General features: G+C 31.8%; 2 protein-coding genes across 3 annotated transcripts; both read left to right on the forward strand.

Moving 5' to 3' along the window:
* Nucleotides 1-1,565: 1,565 nt before the first annotated feature.
* On the forward strand, nt 1,566-4,362 carry LOC108915745 (protein MCM10 homolog). The gene is made up of 4 exons (XM_023456260.1): nt 1,566-2,384; nt 2,443-3,348; nt 3,554-3,558; nt 3,600-4,362. Exons 1-4 carry the CDS (start codon nt 1,632-1,634, stop codon nt 4,291-4,293), a joined length of 2,358 nt encoding a protein of 785 aa, XP_023312028.1. The 5' UTR covers nt 1,566-1,631; the 3' UTR covers nt 4,294-4,362.
* Nucleotides 4,363-4,683: 321 nt separating this feature from the next.
* Nucleotides 4,684-14,614, forward strand: LOC108915746 (F-box only protein 28). 2 transcript variants are annotated; one of them, XM_018721868.2, is made up of 6 exons: nt 5,235-6,030; nt 6,089-7,663; nt 12,515-12,772; nt 12,932-13,097; nt 13,523-13,683; nt 13,827-14,614. In XM_018721868.2, the coding sequence occupies exons 1-6, from the start codon at nt 5,278-5,280 to the stop codon at nt 14,457-14,459; spliced, it is 3,546 nt and encodes a 1,181-aa protein (XP_018577384.1). In that variant the 5' UTR covers nt 5,235-5,277; the 3' UTR covers nt 14,460-14,614. The 2 variants fall into 2 exon arrangements, with proteins under 2 accessions (XP_018577383.1, XP_018577384.1); XM_018721867.2 differs by lacking the exons at nt 5,235-6,030; nt 6,089-7,663 and adding an exon at nt 4,684-5,012.
* Nucleotides 14,615-22,076: the final 7,462 nt, after the last annotated feature.

Raw genomic sequence — 22,076 nt, forward strand, 5'->3', positions numbered from 1 at the left:
GGCTTAAAAAAACACATGGTACATGGCAGTCATGGCACCCTAGACCCTTGATCATGGAACAAAATATATAATAGTCATGAATTATTATTTTGTTATTATTCGCGCCACTGTGTTTTAATAAGTGAAATTTTATATTCAAATACTTATGTATTTCTCTCCTACATGTGTTCCAATAAGTTTGGAGCATTTAAAGAACAGCAGAACAATAAAGAAGAACAAGACAATTGGAAAGCAGCTATTTTATGTCTCTTTCCAATATTTTGCGTCTTTATTTCATTCAAAATAACAAAATTGAACTGCCATGTTATGCTTTATTGTTAGCACAGATCATTGATCTGTGCTTGTTACAACCTACAGTAAAATATAAAATGCAAACAGAAAATGATATATAAGTTTCGTTCGGTATTGATATCTAGACTGGATGCTCTGATTGATGTTTTGTCCTTTTTTAATTGTAACAGATGAAAACACAAAGAAATACTACAATTAATTAGCATAAATTATTATACAGTTGATTAACAAAGTTAAAATACACAAAATCTTGAGACCCCTATTATACCTACCAAAGAAGCCGACGTTGAGATGGTCAACTGTATAGTGTATATTAATCTGTGCAGTTAATAACCTTTTTTCGCAAGTGAAGTCGTATGCTGTAGTATGTGTTTATGAAGAGATTTAAACAACCATATACCCATATACCATATATGTAAATTACATACAGGGTCGGAAAGTCCCCATGGTTCATCGGCCGTTACGTGCGAGCGATAAAGAAAGTCATAGAAATCCGTGCGATAGAGAAATAAGATTCACTTCTTATTTGTGGAAGGGCGAAATGGGCGGTGACTATTAGACGCCTTCATTATAGCCATCTTTCTCTATCGCACGGATTTCCATGACTTACTTTATCGCTCCACGTAACGGGCGATGAACCATGGGGACTTTCCGATCCTGTATATGCATATACCATGTGACAACAAAAGAGATAGAAATAGTAATTACAAAACATATTCACTATTCACCAATATTCAGTAGGGAAAAAAAGCCTAATGTCTATTTAGAATCCGTATAAGTTTTGTGAACGCGCCCCTGTGCCCACCACCACGTGCCGGTCCCTCATCTTTCTTTGTTCTGCTTTCGATATGATGTCAGCTGTCAATTTTAATGTTTTTATTTATTTGAGTATTTGCGACATTTGCGAGATTTCAAGTGATTCGGGGTATTAATCTTAAATATTCCAATTGGAATTGACCACTGTCAGAAAATGGTTAATATTATCGCAATTCCCTTTGTTTTATACCTTCCAGAAGTTGCATTGGAGAAAATATTTTCATTTTTAACATATGATCAGATAGCTAAGAATAGAATTGTAAGTAGAAATATTCATTAATCCTATTTATATCCTATCTGATTTTTACATATTTATGTCATATTAATTTTGTAAAAACTGGTGATGACCTTAAATTGCCCTTTTCCTTTTACTACCTTAGGGATTTTTATGTTTTTATGGTCCCTAGTTTTTGACGTCATTTTTCTAACCTATTACAAAACGGCGGGAATAGGTTTTCAGTATATCAGTTATCTATTAAAAAGTATTAAAAGTGAATAAGTGTGCAATAAATAATTATAATAATATGTCTGAGAATGACGACTTGTTAGCTAATCTATTGTCAGTGGCTACAGAAGAGCTAAACAATTTGAGTAAAAACAACTTAAAAGAAGCGGATATATTTAAACAGGAAAGCAATTTAATAACAAATAAAATCTGTGGGAATGATTCACGCAGCCTTATACACAAAGGAGACACGGATTCTTCTGAAGACGAAGAAAATAGGATACAGGAAAAAAAATACAATGAATTTGGTAGGAACATCAAACAACAATTACAGACTACATCAAGTTCCTACGATAAACAACAAGGCTCATCTTGGAAAATGAAATCATCTTTTATATCTTCCGCTCAAACCCCAATATCCTCATTATCAAAAAGGTCTAACGAGCCTGCAAAACGTGATGATATATATACAGATCCTATTTTTGGTATGCGTATTGTCAAACCTTTAATATCATCTGCTACTTTGAAAGAACGCATGGTTGGTCGAGAAGCTGTACCTTTTGCGAGAATAAATAACTATCTACAAACATGTCATAAAGAAAAAGATTGGGTAATTGCTGGAGTGATAGCAAATAAAAGTGCTGTTAAAACTTCACAAAAAGGGACTCAATTCTGTATATGGACTTTAACTGATCTTAAAAATGACATCAAAACAATTTCGCTTTTTTTATTTAGCAAAGCTCATAAAGAGCTATGGAAAACTGTTGTTGGAACTATTGTTGGCGTTTTGAACCCTAACGTTTTAGATAGAAAAGATGGATCTAAGGATGAGGTTAGTAATACATTTTTTAACATTTATTATATAATTTTATTCATTACATGTATTTTAGGCATGTTTAAGTGTCGATAATCCCCAAAGGGTATTAATACTTGGCCTATCAAAGGATTTTGGAACTTGCAAAAGTTTGAAAAAAAATGGCGAACAATGCAATGCAATAGTAAATCTAAATCAATGTGAATATTGCATATATCATATTAAACAAGAATATCAGAAATGTAGTAAGAGATCTGAACTTCAAGCAAATTTTGTAGGAAGGGGCTTAACTGCCTTGAGGAATAAGGTGCTCGGTAAAAATGAAGTGTTTTATGCCGGTAAATCATATATGGCGATACCTGCTAAGAAAAGTAAAAAATTGGAGGTTAGGGACAGCAGTCGACTTGTAAGCTTAAGTGGGAAGAGTACAAATATAATATCAAATAACAAAAAAGTAAAAAATACAAATATGTCAAAAAAAATGAATGCTGCTAGATTAGATGTATCACCAGCACAAAAATTACGGGATATGGAACTATTGAAAAAATTAGAAGGTAGTTTTGGACTTGAAACAAAGAATTCCTTTTCAGGAAAACATTCTGCAGATGTATCTTTAAAGGAATCTAAGAATTTGGCAATGAATGTGATTGATAAAATTAAATCAAAAAATAGTATACCGAATACTTTAAAAGATAATGACACTTCTATTATAAATGAATTAGTTGTATCTAAAGACATTGATAGTAACCAAACTCTGTTAAATAAGAGTGATACTTTAGAGGGCAATAAGCAAGTCGGTGAGAACATAAATACTTTACATATAGATTACTCTTCTATAACGCCTACACTAAATGCTTCTTCTGTATATAATAAGGAGAGTTCGAAAGAGACTATTTCTTCACAATCAAGAAGCAATCAATTTTCAATGCAACAGTTAACATGTCGCACCTTCGCTTCAAAAGTGTCACAACTCAAAAAATTCAATTTTTGACATAATACCACCATTGATTTTGATTTTCAGTTAGTTGCAGTTAAAATGGTTCCAAAATGCTATTTGGTTTTTGGCCCCTTTGCTGAAACCTTTATAATCATCAATAATGTTTTTAAACAATTTAGTTACTTTTGTCGCTAGAGCTTTTTCATCTTTTCTGAAAAATGAAGGATTTTGACTTGTGACACTTTTGAAGCAAGGGTGCGATGTGACAAAGATATGTTTCCAGTGTTGTCCCATAGTGGATTAAACACTGTTATAGATTTGAACACACCAATAACTAATAAACTAGAAAATAGAGCTAAATTAAATGCAATAAAGTTTGTACAAAAAAATGGGAGCATAAAAAAGACAGATCCCAACAGTACCAGAACCTACGGTAGGAAAAGGACTATTGAGGAGGTTGAGAAATCCGAAAGTATTTCTAAGAAAAGTAAATTAGCCGACAGTGAATTTATATCTGATCGTTTTAAAAAAATGATGGAGACGACGTCCAAACACACAGATTTATTGGAATGTAGAGATGACGAAGAAAAAGAAAAGTATTTTAAGAAGTTGGAAATTAAGGAAAAGATGGAGGAAAAAATGATTAATACCCATAAAGTGCCGTGTAAAGCTGTTCAATGTCTTAAATGTAAATATACCAGTTTTTCCGCCTCTGACCTTTGTAAAAGTGAAAGACACCCATTAAAAGTTTTTGACGCTATGAAAAGATTTTTTAAATGTGGAGATTGTGGCAATAGAACAGTTACATTAAAAATTATTCCAGTCGGTCCATGTAAAAATTGCCAAAGTGGAAATTGGCAAAAATCTGGCATGATGAAAGATAAATCCGTTTTAACCCATTCACTTTCAATAAGAGGGGGAGAACAAAAGTTTGTAAATTCTGTTGTAACGGATCAAAACATAAATTTGTTAGTGCCTATGGATGATTAATTTAAAACAATATTTAAACTTTAATTTAGTTTTAAATAAGTTGTATGTATTAATATAACATAATTTACAACCAGGATCCTACAAACANTTTTCCAATGTGTGTTTCATTTTGCTCTGAAAAGGATTGCTCCTGCTCGGATTCGGAGTGCTCCGTAACAGAACTTATAACGTCACAGATTGCACTCAGAGCACTCTGAGAGCAACATAATAGAATACACTATGACTTTATCGCTCCACGTAACGGGCGATGAACCATGGGGACTTTCCGATCCTGTATATGCATATACCATGTCACAGAATTATAACAATTCTGTGACCATGTGACAACAAAAGAGATAGAAATAGTAATTACAAAACATATTTACTATTCACCAATATTCAGTAAGGAAAAAAAGCCTAATGTCTATTTAGAATCCGTATAAGTTTTGTGAACGCGCCCCTGTGCCCACCACCACGTGCCGGTCCCTCATCTTTCTTTGTTCTGCTTTCGATATGATGTCAGCTGTCAATTTTAATGTTTTTATTTATTTGAGTATTTGCGACATTTGCGAGATTTCAAGTGATTCGGGGTATTAATCTTAAATATTCCAATTGGAATTGACCACTGTCAGAAAATGGTTAATATTAACGCAACTCCCTTTGTTTTATACCTTCCAGAAGTTGCATTGGAGAAAATATTTTCATTTTTAACATATGATGAGATAGCTAAGAATAGAATTGTAAGTAGAAATATTCATTAATCCTATTTATATCCTATCTGATTTTTACATATTTATGTCATATTAATTTTGTAAAAACTGGTGATGACCTTAAATTGCCCTTTTCCTTTTACTACCTTAGGGATTTTTATGTTTTTATGGTCCCTAGTTTTTGACGTCATTTTTCTAACCTATTACAAAACGGCGGGAATAGGTTTTCAGTATATCAGTTATCTATTAAAAAGTATTAAAAGTGAATAAGTGTGCAATAAATAATTATAATAATATGTCTGAGAATGACGACTTGTTAGCTAATCTATTGTCAGTGGCTACAGAAGAGCTAAACAATTTGAGTAAAAACAACTTAAAAGAAGCGGATATATTTAAACAGGAAAGCAATTTAATAACAAATAAAATCTGTGGGAATGATTCACGCAGCCTTATACACAAAGGAGACACGGATTCTTCTGAAGACGAAGAAAATAGGATACAGGAAAAAAAATACAATGAATTTGGTAGGAACATCAAACAACAATTACAGACTACATCAAGTTCCTACGATAAACAACAAGGCTCATCTTGGAAAATGAAATCATCTTTTATATCTTCCGCTCAAACCCCAATATCCTCATTATCAAAAAGGTCTAACGAGCCTGCAAAACGTGATGATATATATACAGATCCTATTTTTGGTATGCGTATTGTCAAACCTTTAATATCATCTGCTACTTTGAAAGAACGCATGGTTGGTCGAGAAGCTGTACCTTTTGCGAGAATAAATAACTATCTACAAACATGTCATAAAGAAAAAGATTGGGTAATTGCTGGAGTGATAGCAAATAAAAGTGCTGTTAAAACTTCACAAAAAGGGACTCAATTCTGTATATGGACTTTAACTGATCTTAAAAATGACATCAAAACAATTTCGCTTTTTTTATTTAGCAAAGCTCATAAAGAGCTATGGAAAACTGTTGTTGGAACTATTGTTGGCGTTTTGAACCCTAACGTTTTAGATAGAAAAGATGGATCTAAGGATGAGGTTAGTAATACATTTTTTAACATTTATTATATAATTTTATTCATTACATGTATTTTAGGCATGTTTAAGTGTCGATAATCCCCAAAGGGTATTAATACTTGGCCTATCAAAGGATTTTGGAACTTGCAAAAGTTTGAAAAAAAATGGCGAACAATGCAATGCAATAGTAAATCTAAATCAATGTGAATATTGCATATATCATATTAAACAAGAATATCAGAAATGTAGTAAGAGATCTGAACTTCAAGCAAATTTTGTAGGAAGGGGCTTAACTGCCTTGAGGAATAAGGTGCTCGGTAAAAATGAAGTGTTTTATGCCGGTAAATCATATATGGCGATACCTGCTAAGAAAAGTAAAAAATTGGAGGTTAGGGACAGCAGTCGACTTGTAAGCTTAAGTGGGAAGAGTACAAATATAATATCAAATAACAAAAAAGTAAAAAATACAAATATGTCAAAAAAAATGAATGCTGCTAGATTAGATGTATCACCAGCACAAAAATTACGGGATATGGAACTATTGAAAAAATTAGAAGGTAGTTTTGGACTTGAAACAAAGAATTCCTTTTCAGGAAAACATTCTGCAGATGTATCTTTAAAGGAATCTAAGAATTTGGCAATGAATGTGATTGATAAAATTAAATCAAAAAATAGTATACCGAATACTTTAAAAGATAATGACACTTCTATTATAAATGAATTAGTTGTATCTAAAGACATTGATAGTAACCAAACTCTGTTAAATAAGAGTGATACTTTAGAGGGCAATAAGCAAGTCGGTGAGAACATAAATACTTTACATATAGATTACTCTTCTATAACGCCTACACTAAATGCTTCTTCTGTATATAATAAGGAGAGTTCGAAAGAGACTATTTCTTCACAATCAAGAAGCAATCAATTTTCAATACAACAGTTAACATGTGACAAAGATATGTTTCCAGTGTTGTCCCATAGTGGATTAAACACTGTTATAGATTTGAACACACCAATAACTAATAAACAGAAAAATAGAGCTAAATTAAATGCAATAAAGTTTGTACAAAAAAATGGGAGCATAAAAAAGACAGATCCCAACAGTACCAGAACCTACGGTAGGAAAAGGACTATTGAGGAGGTTGAGAAATCTGAAAGTATTTCTAAGAAAAGTAAATTAGCCGACAGTGAATTTATATCTGATCGTTTTAAAAAAATGATGGAGACGACGTCCAAACACACAGATTTATTAGAATGTAGAGATGACGAAGAAAAAGAAAAGTATTTTAAGAAGTTGGAAATTAAGGAAAAGATGGAGGAAAAAATGATTAATACCCATAAAGTGCCGTGTAAAGCTGTTCAATGTCTTAAATGTAAATATACCAGTTTTTCCGCCTCTGACCTTTGTAAAAGTGAAACACACCCATTAAAAGTTTTTGACGCCATGAAAAGATTTTTTAAATGTGGAGATTGTGGCAATAGAACAGTTACATTAAAAATTATTCCAGTCGATCCATGTAAAAATTGCCAAAGTGGAAATTGGCAAAAATCTGGCATGATGAAAGATAAATCCGTTTTAACCCATTCACTTTCAATAAGAGGAGGAGAACAAAAGTTTGTAAATTCTGTTGTAACGGATCAAAACATAAATTTGTTAGTGCCTATGGATGATTAATTTAAAACAATATTTAAACTTTAATTTAGTTTTAAATAAGTTGTATGTATTAATATAACATAATTTACAACCAGGATCCTACAAACACTTTTAGGTATATGAAATGTATTTTTTCTTAAGTAAAGTTAGTTTTTATCGTTTATATATTTTCGTTTTTATTTAAAAACCTTCCTTTCCCCCTCTTTAAAAAAAATAAAGGTTGTTTCTGGTAATCCACCCTTAATTTCACTAAGACGATTCGTCAGTAGTCGTTTTCTTTGTAAATACACTACCAATAAATTGTGAACATGAAATTGAAGATTAGTGAGAGATGATGTGGATAAACTTTAAACAAGTTCAAATTGGCCAATAGACTTGAAATCTCTATATGCCGAAAATCTTCCTATCAAAAACACTGACAAGATGAATTTTTGCTTTGTCTACAGTTACAAAAATTATTATTTAGTCACATCTATATAATAGAATATTTTCAGTTATAAATATGAATTGTGCACAGTTTTAGTGAAGTTAGGTCATCCATGGCCAGAGAGCAGCATGATCAATGTCATTAGATCTAAAAAAAAAAGTATACCTTAAAAAGAGGTAAATTGTTACTGTTTTAACTTATAATAGTGTAATAAAAAGATTATACGTAATAATCCTGATGTCCAAATGTCAAAATTTGTGAGCAATAGTCAGCCTTTATTTTGACTTATCTGATTAGCGTAGCTTATAGGCTATTGACTATGTCAAAAGAAAGAGGGTACAAAGGAACTACAACGTAACAGAAAATTTATTGTTTGATATGTTCAATTGACCCTAAACAATGATAAAACCGCGGAGTGCTACCTTTTAAAAAGGTGCGTTTTTGAGAACGAAGAAAGGTGGTATGTTCAGTTTTTTGAGTTTTACTCGAAAACTGCATTTTTTCACTATAGTTGTCAAAAGGAAAGTTGTAGGAAATTAATTTCCCAGTGAAATGAGATCTGAAGTCAAAAAAATTTATTTAATGCCCAAAAAACGAGTAAAAAAATATATCCAATCACCTAGAAACTTATTTTAACTTTCACATTCACAATAATAAATTTATTAGACAAAATAATACCGAAAGTAATAAAAATTTTATAAAAATAAGAGAAAGTATCATTGGTTAAATTGACATATCTCGGTTGATTTTAATTGTACAAGCTTCTACCAGGCACCATTTTAAAGGCCTTGAAAACAGCTTTCATTTGAATATGGCATTACATATACCTAAGTTAACTCAGAAAAAAGTTATGTCAAAAAAGGGCAAAAATTGGCCAAAAATCCAAAAAGTAGCCAACTTTTTTTATAAACTTATTTTAAAGGAAAAAACATGAATTTTTTTTCTGTGGAGCAATGCCTATACCAAACTCAGAAAAAAGTTGTAGGCCAAAAACAAAAAAAAAACGCATTCTTTCGGTTTTTTTTGACTCGTTTTTTGGGCATATTTTTGTTAAAAATACATTTTTTGACTTCAGAAGGTTTCGATAGGAAATTGAATTTGCTACAACTTTTCCGTTGACAACTATAGTGAAAAAATGTATAGTTTTCGAGTAAAACTCAAAAAACTGAACATACAACCTTTTTACTTCAATCTCAAATCGCACCCCTTTAAAAGCACTCCGCGGTTTTATCATTTTTTAGGGTCAATTGAACATATCAAACAATAAAATTTCTGTTACGTTGTAGGTCCTATCTATCCTATTATAAAATCAATGATTTATAGGTGTACAGGATGTTAACATAGTAAAAAAAAATAATAAATATTTTTTATTAAATACATAGACCTAAATGATTCCAGCGTAGCAATAGGCCGCTCTGTAAATCTCCACAGATCTAAACTGCCTGAGGGAAGCCTCCACACTATTATCAAAAAATTGTGATAATTCAGTTTATTTGAGAAGTCGTGCAAATATCAAGACATCCATCCTGCCAGATATTTGGCCTACACAGGTGGTTAGATTTACTACACCTTTTTGGTTTAGCTTGTTCAGACTGTACAGGCTGTTAGATCACCAACTGGAGTAATGGCTGAGACCTTTATGAATGCGCATATTAGTTGAGAAAATAAAGTACTAAAAACGAACCTTACCTCCGAAATCTGTGCAGTAAGATGGATCGTGATGCGGTTTTTTGCGTTCGATTCGTTACAGCATGCAGAAAGTTTGTGACCCTGGTATGTGATCAATGAGAAATGAAAATTGCATCGGTGCATAAGAAAAATGCATTTTTAAAATTGCATCTCGAAGAATTAAAATATGAAAAATTTATAACTCGGAAAATATTGACGGAAATGAGTTCAATTTTGCTACTCGGGGGTTTTTGAGGTCGCTGAATACGGCAATGGTCTCCGAGGTACCTACTACCCAGGGTGGCCAGTTTCCACATCGTCCTGGAGTTTTGGGGAAATTCGTTGTAAACTTAGCCGAAACTCGTTACCTCGGGGTTTTTGAGATCGCTCAACATGAATATCACGTCAGTAACAGTCTTCGAGGTACCTAGTACCCAGGACGGCTGGTTTCTGTGACAACTATTTTTTTATTATAAAAATACTTTTATTCATTACAAAAAATACATGTTTTCAAAAAAATATAAATACATATATTTACAAATTTTCTTATTTCACGTGTGCGTTATAACTAGGAGAGTATCTGTTTATGTATACTAGTATGTGTAAGAGTATATACAGGTTTGGAAAGTCCCCATGATACATCGGCCGTTACGTGAGAGCGATAAAGTAAGTCGTAGAAATCCATGCGATAGACAAGGATGTTTACATTGAAGACGTTTCATAATCTGAATAATCACTCCCACTTCTAACCCGAAACGGGCGGTGACTATTCAGATTATGAAACGTCTTCACTATAACCATCCTTGTCTGTCGCACGGATTTCTTTACTTTGTCGCTCTCATGTAAAGGCAGATGGACCATGTGGATTTTCCAGCCCTGTATATTAGTATATATGTAAGAGGAAAACGTAGAGGCAGCAGCTAGCGATCGCAGTCCTTACCTAAAATTTCATCAATGCTACCAACTGTATTAAAAAGCACTAAATTTAAAAAAAATGTTTCGGATAATTTATTTAGATATTCAATAAAGCTTATGAAGATGACATCGGTACCTCGGAGACCATTACCGTTGTGATATTCTTGTTGAACTACCCCAAAAACCCCAAGATAACGAGTTTCGGCTAAGTTTATAAAGAATTTCCACAAAACTCCAGGAGACGACATGAAAACCGGCCACCCTGGGCACCTTTTTGGCGTCAGCGACGCCAAAAACCCCTGAGTAGTAAAATTGAACTTATTTCCATCGATATTTTCCGAGTTATAAATTTTTCATATTTTAACTCTTCGAGATGCAATTTTAAAAATGCATTTTTCTTATGCATCGCTGCAATTTTCATTTCTCATTGATCACATAGGGTCACAAACTTTCTTCACGCTCTAACGAATCGAATGCAAAAAACCGCATCACGCCATCTTATTGCACAGATTTCGGAGGTTCAGTGCTTCATTTCCTCGACTATATTTGGAGACTATATATACATCCCTTAAAGTTACAAATCCTAAACTTGTTACAATTGTTTTTAGGTGTAAATTTTACAAAAAACACTATTTTTTATTCAAAATTTGGTAACACTGTGTTATTATACACCCCTTAAGGGGGTCCTCCAGTTTCTCGAGTCGAAAAAATCGAATTTTTTTTTTCATAAATCACATTTACAACGTGTAGAAATTGTGTACCAAAGGATTTTTCGATATTCGAAGTGGTTAACAAGTCACGGCCCTGGAATGGAGCAGGTATACGGAGCGCGTGCAACGCTGCTCCGTAAAGCCGAGCGGCGCTGACCATTATATTGATATCCCTAAATCTAACTGAATCGCGAAAAGAGAAGACGGAGCAGCTCTGCGTGACTTCCAAGAAGAAGAGGAAGGCCTACTGTATGGTCCAGGCATAGCAGATTGAGGGTGAGATGAAATTTTTATTATAAATCACATGCGCGAATTTTGAAACGCGTTTTTCTCGAAACACTATTTTTCAAAACGGTGACCATGATATTTCAGAAACTACTGCACCGATCTTGTTCAAATTTATACAACATCTTTAATATGTTATAAGCCAGCGATTGAACTAGGATTATCATGATTGCTTCGATAGTTTTTTTCTACGAGCGAGAAACTTAAGAAAAAATGAGTAAAAAATAGAATTTAATTTTCAAAAGTGTATAAAAAATTTAATTTTTGTAATTTAGAATTCATTCTAGTTCAATCGCTAGTTTTAAATATGAAGATTAAAATGCCGTTTGGTTTTTTGATTTCAGATAAGCAAAACAGCCGCAATCTTGGTCACCGTCAAGCACCTCCTTCACTTGATGTCTTCCAATCGGCCACTATAACTTTGATTCTATTATATATTTTGTCTTCAAAAAATTTGTAAAGCTCATTTAAATGTTAATAAAGATAATGTAAAAACAATGAGATTTATTATTTCGAAGGTTTGCCCGTAAAAAATTTTTGAAAAAAGCCGTAAAAAAAACACCGAGAAACTAGAAGACCCCCTTAACTTAACCCAATTATTAAAGATTCATTGTTCAAAAAAAAGCAAACATGTTTTAACATTAATTCAGAAAAAAATAAATAACTAGTTGAAATAATGTTACCAAATTTAAAAATGAATATACTTATAGGAATTGGTATGGGAGTATTTCGAGGGATGAAGAATAATATATTGTTACATTGTGGATAAAAAACAAATACAATTTTCCAAAAAATAGCAGGTATAATTTGTTCTTTCTTTGGATAGTAATAGATCTCCTCAATTTTCAGGTGTGTAAAAAGTTTAATGAAATTGGTAGTAAACTATTGTCAAGAGGCTTTATTCAGCTAGAAAAAAGACATGCAGCTATTTATAAGCGGGTTAAATCCCTGTTACCTCGAAGAGAATCGGAAAGAAGAGCACATCCATTGGCTAGACATTACGATATACTTCAAGCTGTTGAAACAAGGATTAGTATGTTAAAATTGTTAAACATGACATACAATAAATATATTGAAAATAACCTTCTTTGTTTTGTTCCTGGCAAGGTAAATAAATATTTTTGTATTAAATTAATTATTAAATAAATTTCTAGTCTACTCACCCAGATATATAGAATGAAAAAAATTTATATTTATTGATATAATCTTAATTCTCGTCAAGAGATATGGTTGTATAAAGAAAAACTGTATATAATTTTTTTATAGGTTTTGGATGAAATGAAAAATGTTTTAGCTCTTGTCGAGAGTGATCAAACACCTCCTCGTACCCACCAATTATTACAAGAACTGCGAGATTTAACCAGCATGGCTATGGAACATTTTGATGAGCACATACTTCCTAGAGTAAAGGAACAAATAGATCGAAGATCAGGTAATAAGAAATTACTAAGAAACATCCATGAAATATATAGGCAGGGTGCGTAGTCTTGAATTGTGATTTATAAATATTATTTTGAATAGCCAACTTTTCCACTCAAATCAGGCTATTAAAATAATAACTTTTCTGATTATTTGAATAGATAAAGGATTATTTTTATTTATGAAATTTATACTAAAAAGTATGTTTTATGTGCATGTTGGAGACATCAAATTCATAGTATATTATGCTCTAAAGCTCTATATGCTCTATATAAATGTAAATTTATTCCCTGAGATTAAAAACGAAACATTATTCCCTGAAAATAGAGACTAAAAGAATACTGAATGTAAAGAAATGTTTGAACTTTTGTCTTATTATCATCTTGTGACATTGAATATAAAATATTTGTTGCAAATAAAATTATTATTTTGTTTTAGCTCTTTCCTATGGGGCAGTGCCATCATGTTCTAAATCTCCAAAAATATTATATGCTCAACATGCATTATCCAATGAACTACATAAAGTAAAAAAACAGAGCAAAACTCATAAACATCATATTTCATATCTAACACAAAGTACCCAGAAGCTATGTCAAAAGGTAAGTTGTTAGAAAAACTTTTATATCGGATGGGTACATTCCTGTGTGGAAACTTTTTCTTGGACAATCCTGTATAAAAACAACTGGATTAATTGTTATCTAGAAATTTGATATTTTAACAAGAAATTACCTCCTCTTTATAGTTAAGGAAGCAGAATATGCGTCTAAAGGCACAATCCTTAAAAATCAAGGAACAAGAAAGAAAAATTCAAGAACAAAATACAAAGATTATGGAACAAGAAGCTACGTTGGCAGATATTAAAAAACACATCGATGAATGGGATCAAAAGTATACAGATCTTACTACTGAACTTGTACGAGCTAGAGACGACATATTATCAGCAGCATCCCATAGTTCTACGTCTAATTCAGTGCAGACTTCACCACCAAAATTTTACAAAACTAACATAAAGCCTCGCGTGGCACATATTTTACCAAAAAGTTATGTAGCACTTCAGTTTGACTTGGAAAGGAAGCGTAAATCAAATTTACTTCCCAAAATACCCGTAAAACGTAACAGAAGTCCAGAGAAGGATGAAAAGAATATATCTAATACTCATAAAAAAGATGATGTGAATTTAAATATACCAGACCTTATCGACTTCAAGAATGAAAAGAACGGTAAAAATGATGAAAAACAAGAAATTAAAGGAAGATTTGTTAGAAGTGATTTAAGTTCTATTATTAGTAATTCACTTGAAAATTTATTAAAAAATCCTTTAACCAACATCAAGTCAAGAAAAAGAAAAATGGCAGATGAAATTGATCTGAAATAATTCATTTTTGAGCTTTAATTCTGCGAATTTATACCCAACGTGAAGTACATGAATTCTGAAAATTCGCCAGTTAGTAATTAGGACTAATTTTAATAAATGATAAGTAACACATTACTCATGTAATAATTTTTGTTACCTTTAAATATAAAAAAATAAAAGATTATTATTTAAGGTTTTGTGTTGTTTTGTTTTGACATGGCATCGTAGACATGCGTGATATAATTGTACTTTGCATTGTTGTTAAAGTTTATCGGCTTGTAGAAAAATAACTAATCTACATTTTTTCTTCAAATTTGGTACACAATATTGTGGGGGATGCAAAATAATCCTACGATGTTATTTTTTCGATAAAAAAACTATTTAAACAGCATCCAATAAAATATCGTAGCAGGCGTGGAAATCGGAAATCAATAATTGATCACATAAAAATTAGTTCTGCTCGATTCCAGTAGCCTACTATATTTGAGGGGTTAACACGAAAAACTAGACACATTTATTACACCTACGTATGCGTCACCTTTTTTGAAAAATCAGTTGTAAGTTGGTCATGTAATTTATATTCCCATTTTAACATGTTGAAAGTTTTCTACGTCTACATAGAAATCAGCATTTAAAAACTTAATGACTATCAAAATATGACCATTTTAATTTTCTGCAACCATCACTGAAAGATGAACATCATTTTTTAGGTCAGCCATTGTTTGCACCAGTTTTAGTGCCCAAATTTTGAATTTTTTAGTATTTGCTTTCTCATTACTTTTATAATTGTATAGATAAGCCATTTTTTTGCCAAGGTCGATCCAAACACTATCATAATTACATTCTTAGATGCAGGCAATTTTTATAATTAAAACCAACTTACCTCTATTAATTAAGATATTGGACTGAAGTCAGTACTGTACATGTATGTTGACCAAAGTCTTTATTATCCTATAACACTCTTGGTGCCTACTAGTCTGTTACTATATTTGAAACTTTTTTATTTTGTTTTTATTTAATCTGGTATGATATTAATATAAGTTACTTAGATCAGCGGGGTATTCAATCAGGGGTATGTATACCCCCTTAAGGGGGGTACATGAAGACGTCTTAAGGGGTTCGCGAAGGGATTTCTTAGGATACCTACATGCATAGAGAGGGAAAATAATAAGTTAATAACAATTAATCTATTCCATTAATTTCCAATATTCCACAATATTTTATAACTTTTTATTTGGTTATTCAAAAAATGAAACCTCCAATTACTTTGAGTTATCTGATAGCATAGCTTATATTATGTAAATGATCTAAGTAACTTTTCTACTTTTCGTCATTCAAAATAAGATAAGTAAAGTAAGCCTAGATCCACATGCATACGTGATCATGGATCCGTTATAACAAAACAATGTGATCATCACCATGCAATCCATTTTGACCTTGATGGAGTGTCAAGTTGCTTTACTGATGCGTAATTGGATGTTGATGGTCAGGTGGTTACAACGGATCCGCGATTACGCATGCATGTGGATCCAGGCTAATTCCGCTGTTTAAAAAAATTCTTGAGTTTCATTCTGTGAAAAATAGTACATACCTTATTCTTGTTTACCTTTCGACTGCACAATATTTTGTAACACTTGTCTATTTGCAAAAGACCAATTTAAATGATTTTTTTCATATAATCATTAAACCCTGAATAATCATTAGAATATTTTGGGTTTAATGAATTAAGCAGACTGAAAAAGACAATGAGCAATTTGTAACAGGAAAAGTTCTGAAGGAGAGAATAGATTTTGAAGCTATCAGTCATTCTCGCTTTAGGCACACAGGGTGTAACTAAAATACTTTTTACCAAATTTTAAAGACAGTTTCTCTGGCCTTCCAAAAATTGTTCCTTTACTGCATATTGCTGGAATGAACCATTTTAGAGATAAATAATGAAATTTTAAGCCATTTATTTGAATTAGATCATTTAAATAAGATGGAGTGTCGTATTTCAAGACAATAGTAACTGCGGCAATGGATGTACGAAACATATCCACAGAGCATTCAATTTTTTTTAAATCCACTAGTATATGAAGGCTTTACAAAGATACGTAAACACTATTTTTCGACATGTCGCCTTCAACCTCAATACACTGTGAGAGAGATGTAGGCTATTGAATATAGGATTTTAAAAGGAACTATGACGTTCATGATATTTTATTACATGAATCGTTCAAATGGTCATTTTAGTTGAAATAACCGCGGAGTGCTATTAAATTAGAGGGTGGATATTGGAGATAGGGAAATGCACCCCTTTCAGTTTTTTAATTGTAGCTCGAAAACTAAGCAAAATTTCGCTATATAATAGGAAAAATTATTTAGAGAATTGAATTTCCCATTGAAATAGCTTATTCAAAAATTAAAAAAAAAATCGTTAATAAACAATTTTAAAATAAAAATTTCAATTCTGACTTACTCTATATGTATATAGCTATTTTCCACCTCAAAAATTGAAATTTTGAATTTAAAATTTGTATTAGGACATTATTAGAGGTTATAAACAGATTTATAAAAATGTGTAAAATAATTATGCAAAACCGTACTTATCTTATCAACTTCGACGTCACCTGTTACATGGGTGTTGTATAATAATGAAAAAGTAATATTAACGATTGGTAAAAGAAAGTGCAAAAACTAGCGCTTAGGTAGGGAATTCTGGAAGGAAGTAAGTTAAAGATAGGGAGTCGAAGTGAGAACAGTGTGCAGATAGGTAGCAAGACGATCGGCGGGCAGTGTGACAAAGTAGTGTAAAATTAAGTGTTTAACCGGTATTAGTTAGCAGGTAATATTCTTTAAGTACTTTGTTGTTGTTCTATATAATCTTATGATTGTGATGGTTATAGATGTTTCATGATAATAATTCTTTGTATGTTTAGCTTTCATTGTCTTACGCTCAGGGGCGTATATTTTTCTAAGATAAAATTGTTACAATTATTATTAAGGATTGCTCATTATTTATTACATGTTAAAATATGTATATTTTGTCGTGACTGCTCAGATATTGCAATAGCAACTTCTTTGTCTCACTTTTAACTTGTTTTATCACGATTACGTTGTTCTTTGATGTCTTGTTCTCACTTTATGTCATACGCATATAAGAACTTTGTTGAATTTACTAACATTTTCGCCCTTGATTATTATTATCGTTGTTGTTCTCCGAAATCTCAACTCATAGCTGGATTTCCTCCCGTATGGGACTCCAGTACCTTACCTATTATTATTGTTGTTGTTGTTATTATTACCTTCCAGCCCTGCCGGCTAACTAACACCAAACCTCTTCAGTTTTACTTGGAAGTGTGTCTGTCTAATTTGAGTGAGATGACATTTAGTGAGAAATTAAATAAGTCCAGNATTTGAAGACTGTTGTATGTAAATAATAAAGTTAGGTGTATTTACTCTGCTTTTGTTTTATAAAATTAAATCATACATCCCCTCAAAAAAAGTTAGTAGCCAGCGCGTTCCGGTCAATAAAAAAATAGATACACACAACGTAGGTATTCCTTACGACGATCACATGTTTTTGGCCACAACTACGTTTATTTCTTTTTTTCGATCGAACCTAGGTTTGTTATACTACATAATAAATAATGGTACTTCTCTCTTGAGTATTTTCGTGTTTTTTTAATTTATGAGCACCCTGTATATCTAATCTAAGATGTTTGTATGACAGTCTCATTTTTTCGAGGGGCAGAATTTTTTATAAAGTGACATTTTTCGATAAAGTCAAAAACAAAAGATTTCTCTTGTCAACTCCATCCATGGACACACTGTATATACATTATTAATATACTTGATTGTACTTAAATTCTCGAGTTTTTACTAAATTATTTTATTGAAAAATTAAAAAATAAATCAAAAAATCTTATCTTTTACTTTCTTTAAAATTGTTTATTATCGATTTTTTGCATGCAANTGATAGCGATTACTCGTCACTAAAGGAGCGGACAATGAGAGGCTATTCGATTCAAACACTATAATACAAGTGTGAAGACCAACTCAGAGATGCTTTTCGTGGCAAATCTCGACTGAGAGTGAGCTACCGAGGCAAAACTCGGCGGTTATTTAATGAATAGCGGTCGGACTGCAAACTGGACATCGAGTGCTCCGCAACCTACTGTTCAAAAAGGCCCCTGGCAAGAAATCACGGGGCGCAATGTTGGATTTTTCTTGCATCCCGTGACATAGGCTATTGAATATAGGATTTTAAAAGGAATTATGACGTTCATGATATTTTATTACATGAATCGTTCAAATGGTCATTTTAGATGAAAAAAAACGCGGAGTGCTATTAAATTAGAGGGTGGATATTGGAGATAGGGAAATGCACCCCTTTCAGTTTTTTAATTGTAGCTCGAAAACGAAGCAAAATTTCGCTATATAATAGGAAAAATTATTTAGAGAATTGAATTTCCCATTGAAATAGCTTATTCAAAAAATAAAAAAAAAATCGTTAATAAACAATTTTAAAATAAAAATTTCAATTCTGACTACTCTATATGTATAGCCACCTCAAAAATTGAAATTTTGATTTTAAAATTTGTATTAGGACATTATTAGAGGTTATAAACAGATTTATAAAAATGTGTAAAATAATGAATAATGGTACTTCTCTCTTGAGTATTTTCGTGTTTTTTTAATTTATGAGCACCCTGTTTATTTAATCTAAGATGTTTGTATGACAGTCTCATTTTTTCGAGGGGCAGAATTTTTTATAAAGTGACATTTTTCGATAAGTCAAAAACAAAAGATTTCTCTCGATTTCTCATCTCAACTCCATCCATGGACACACTGTATATACATTAATAATATACTTGATTGTACTTAAATTCTCGACTTTTTACTAAATTATTTTATTGAAAAAGTAAAAAAAATCTAAAAATCTTATCTTGCTTTCTTTAAAATTGTTTATTAACGATTTTTTGCATAAAATTTTCCTTTTACATTTTTTAAATATGCTATTTCGATGAGAAATTCAATTCTCTACAAAATTTTTTCTATGAACTGTACCGAAATTTTGATTCGTTTTCCTGATATATCTAAAAAACTGGAAAAGTGCTTTTTCACCATCTTCAATTTCAACCCTCTAATTTTAATAGCACCCCGCGATTTTTTCATTTTTAATGACCCATCAAGCAAGTCATGTGATGAAAATCCTTGAATGTCTTATTTCCTTCATTTTTTGCAAAAAATGAGAATTAAAACGTATAAGGGTAAACGCGACAAAAATCGAAAAATTGGCAAAGTTTGAGCGGCCATATATCAGTCAATTTTCATCCAAAAATACTTTACAACCTCTTGTTTTGAAGGAAATTTTATCTACTTTTTTTTCTATGAAGCGATGCCTATACCTATCTTTACTCAAAAAAAACTAGAGGCAAAAAGAAAAAAAATTGCTTTTTTTCAAATTGTTTATTAACGATTTTTTTGCATAGTTTTCCTTTTAAATTTTTTTAATAAGCTATTTCCGTGGGAAATTCAATTCTCTAAATAATTTTTCATATGAACTATAGCGAAATTTTGCTTCGTTTTCAAGCTACAATTAAAAATCTGAAAGGGGTGCATTTTCACCCCTATCTCCAATTTCCACCCTCTAATTTAATAGCACTCCGAGTTTTTTTAATCTAAAATGACCCTTTGAACGATTCATGCAATAAAATTGCTTGAACGTCATAGGTCCTTTTAACCCTGTTTTTTTTTTATATAATCACTAGCCTAATGAAGTTTCTGATATCATCATCAAAAAAATCTCCCGCCACCTCTCGAGCCCATTGTTTCATGGCACTGTGGACCTCGACGTTAATAGAAAACCTTTTTTCCCCATCAACACTCAGAGGAGAAAAGATGAAAATCAGTTGGTGCCAGGTCAGGGCTGTGAGCGGGGTGGTTGATGATGTCCCAACCGAATAAATCCAAAAGTTGCTTTGTGGCATTTACTGTGTGGGAACGTGCATAGTCCTGCAACAAGCACACTCTTATCACTGACATTCTTCTTTTGTTCTGTATCGCGCTCCGTATTGTTTTCAGAGTTTCGCAATACTGCACAGCATCGTTTCCCCCTCATGTAGAAAGTCAGTGAGGAGAATCCCTTTACGGTGCCAAAACACAATTGCCATGATTTTTTGGGCCAAAACAATGGTTTTGAATAGAATTGATTGTCTTTTCGTCTCAGCAGTGTAGTGGGCCACCCACGTTGTGTCGCCAGTTACAATACAGTCAAAGAATTGTTCACCTGGCGGGATTCAGGACAGTGGCACTCATTTCAACACGCCACTACAACAACAGGTCTCAACTGACCGAGACAAATGAGCATGCGTTCTGCTCGCAACACCTTGGCCTTGAATGCAGTGTTGCCAACTTTGTCAAAAACAAAAACTACAAAGCATCACTACTCTTTGCGGATATGCCTCGTAATATTTTTACTTGCACTCTGTCACTTTTTATTTTATAACTTACCTTAGATGCTGAAAATAATAGTAATGTTCAATAATGGATAATTTTATGTATTGAAACTTTATTATCATAAGTTCAAATTACACAATAAAACAAAATAAAAATTAAAGCAAACGACTTCTGAAGTATTTGTAGTAAATAAAATGNATAATAAATAATGGTACTTCTCTCTTGAGTATTTTCGTGTTTTTTTAATTTATGAGCACCCTGTATATCTAATCTAAGATGTTTGTATGACAGTCTCATTTTTTCGAGGGGCAGAATTTTTTATAAAGTGACATTTTTCGATAAAGTCAAAAACAAAAGATTTCTCTTGTCAACTCCATCCATGGACACACTGTATATACATTATTAATATACTTGATTGTACTTAAATTCTCGAGTTTTTACTAAATTATTTTATTGAAAAATTAAAAAATAAATCAAAAAATCTTATCTTTTACTTTCTTTAAAATTGTTTATTATCGATTTTTTGCATAAAATTTTCCTTTTACATTTTTAAATAAGCCATTTTGATGAGAAATTCAATTCTCTACAAAATTTTTCCTATGAACTGTACCAAAATTTTGATTCGTTTTCCTGCTATATCTAAAAAACTGCAAAAGTGCTTTTTCACCATCTTCAATTTCAACCCTCTAATTTTAATAGCACCCCGCGGTTTTTTCATTTTTACTGACCCATCAAGCAAGTCATGTGATGAAAATCCTTGAATGTCTTATTTCCTTCATTTTTTGCAAAAAATGACAATTAAAACGTATAAGGGTAAACGCGACGAAAATCGAAAAATTGGTTAAGTTTGAGCGGCCATATATCAGTCAATTTTCATCCAAAAATACTTTACAACCTCTTGTTTTGAAGGAAATTTTATCTACTTTTTTTTCTATGAAGCGATGCCTATACCTATCTACTCAAAAAAAAACTAGAGGCAAAAAAGTAAAAAAAATTGCTTTTTTCAAATTGTTTATTAATGATTTTTTTGCATAAAGTTTTCCTTTTAAATTTTTTAAATAAGCTATTTCCGTGGGAAATTCAATTCTTTAAATAATTTTTCCTATGAACTATAGCGAAATTTTGCTTCGTTTTCAAGCTACAATTAAATATCCTAAAGGGGTGCATTTTCACCCTTATCTCCAATTTCCACCCTCT

The sequence above is a fragment of the Anoplophora glabripennis genome, unplaced genomic scaffold, assembly GCF_000390285.2.
Source record: "Anoplophora glabripennis isolate ALB-LARVAE unplaced genomic scaffold, Agla_2.0 scaffold1330, whole genome shotgun sequence".
NCBI classification, from domain to species: domain Eukaryota; kingdom Metazoa; phylum Arthropoda; class Insecta; order Coleoptera; family Cerambycidae; genus Anoplophora; species Anoplophora glabripennis.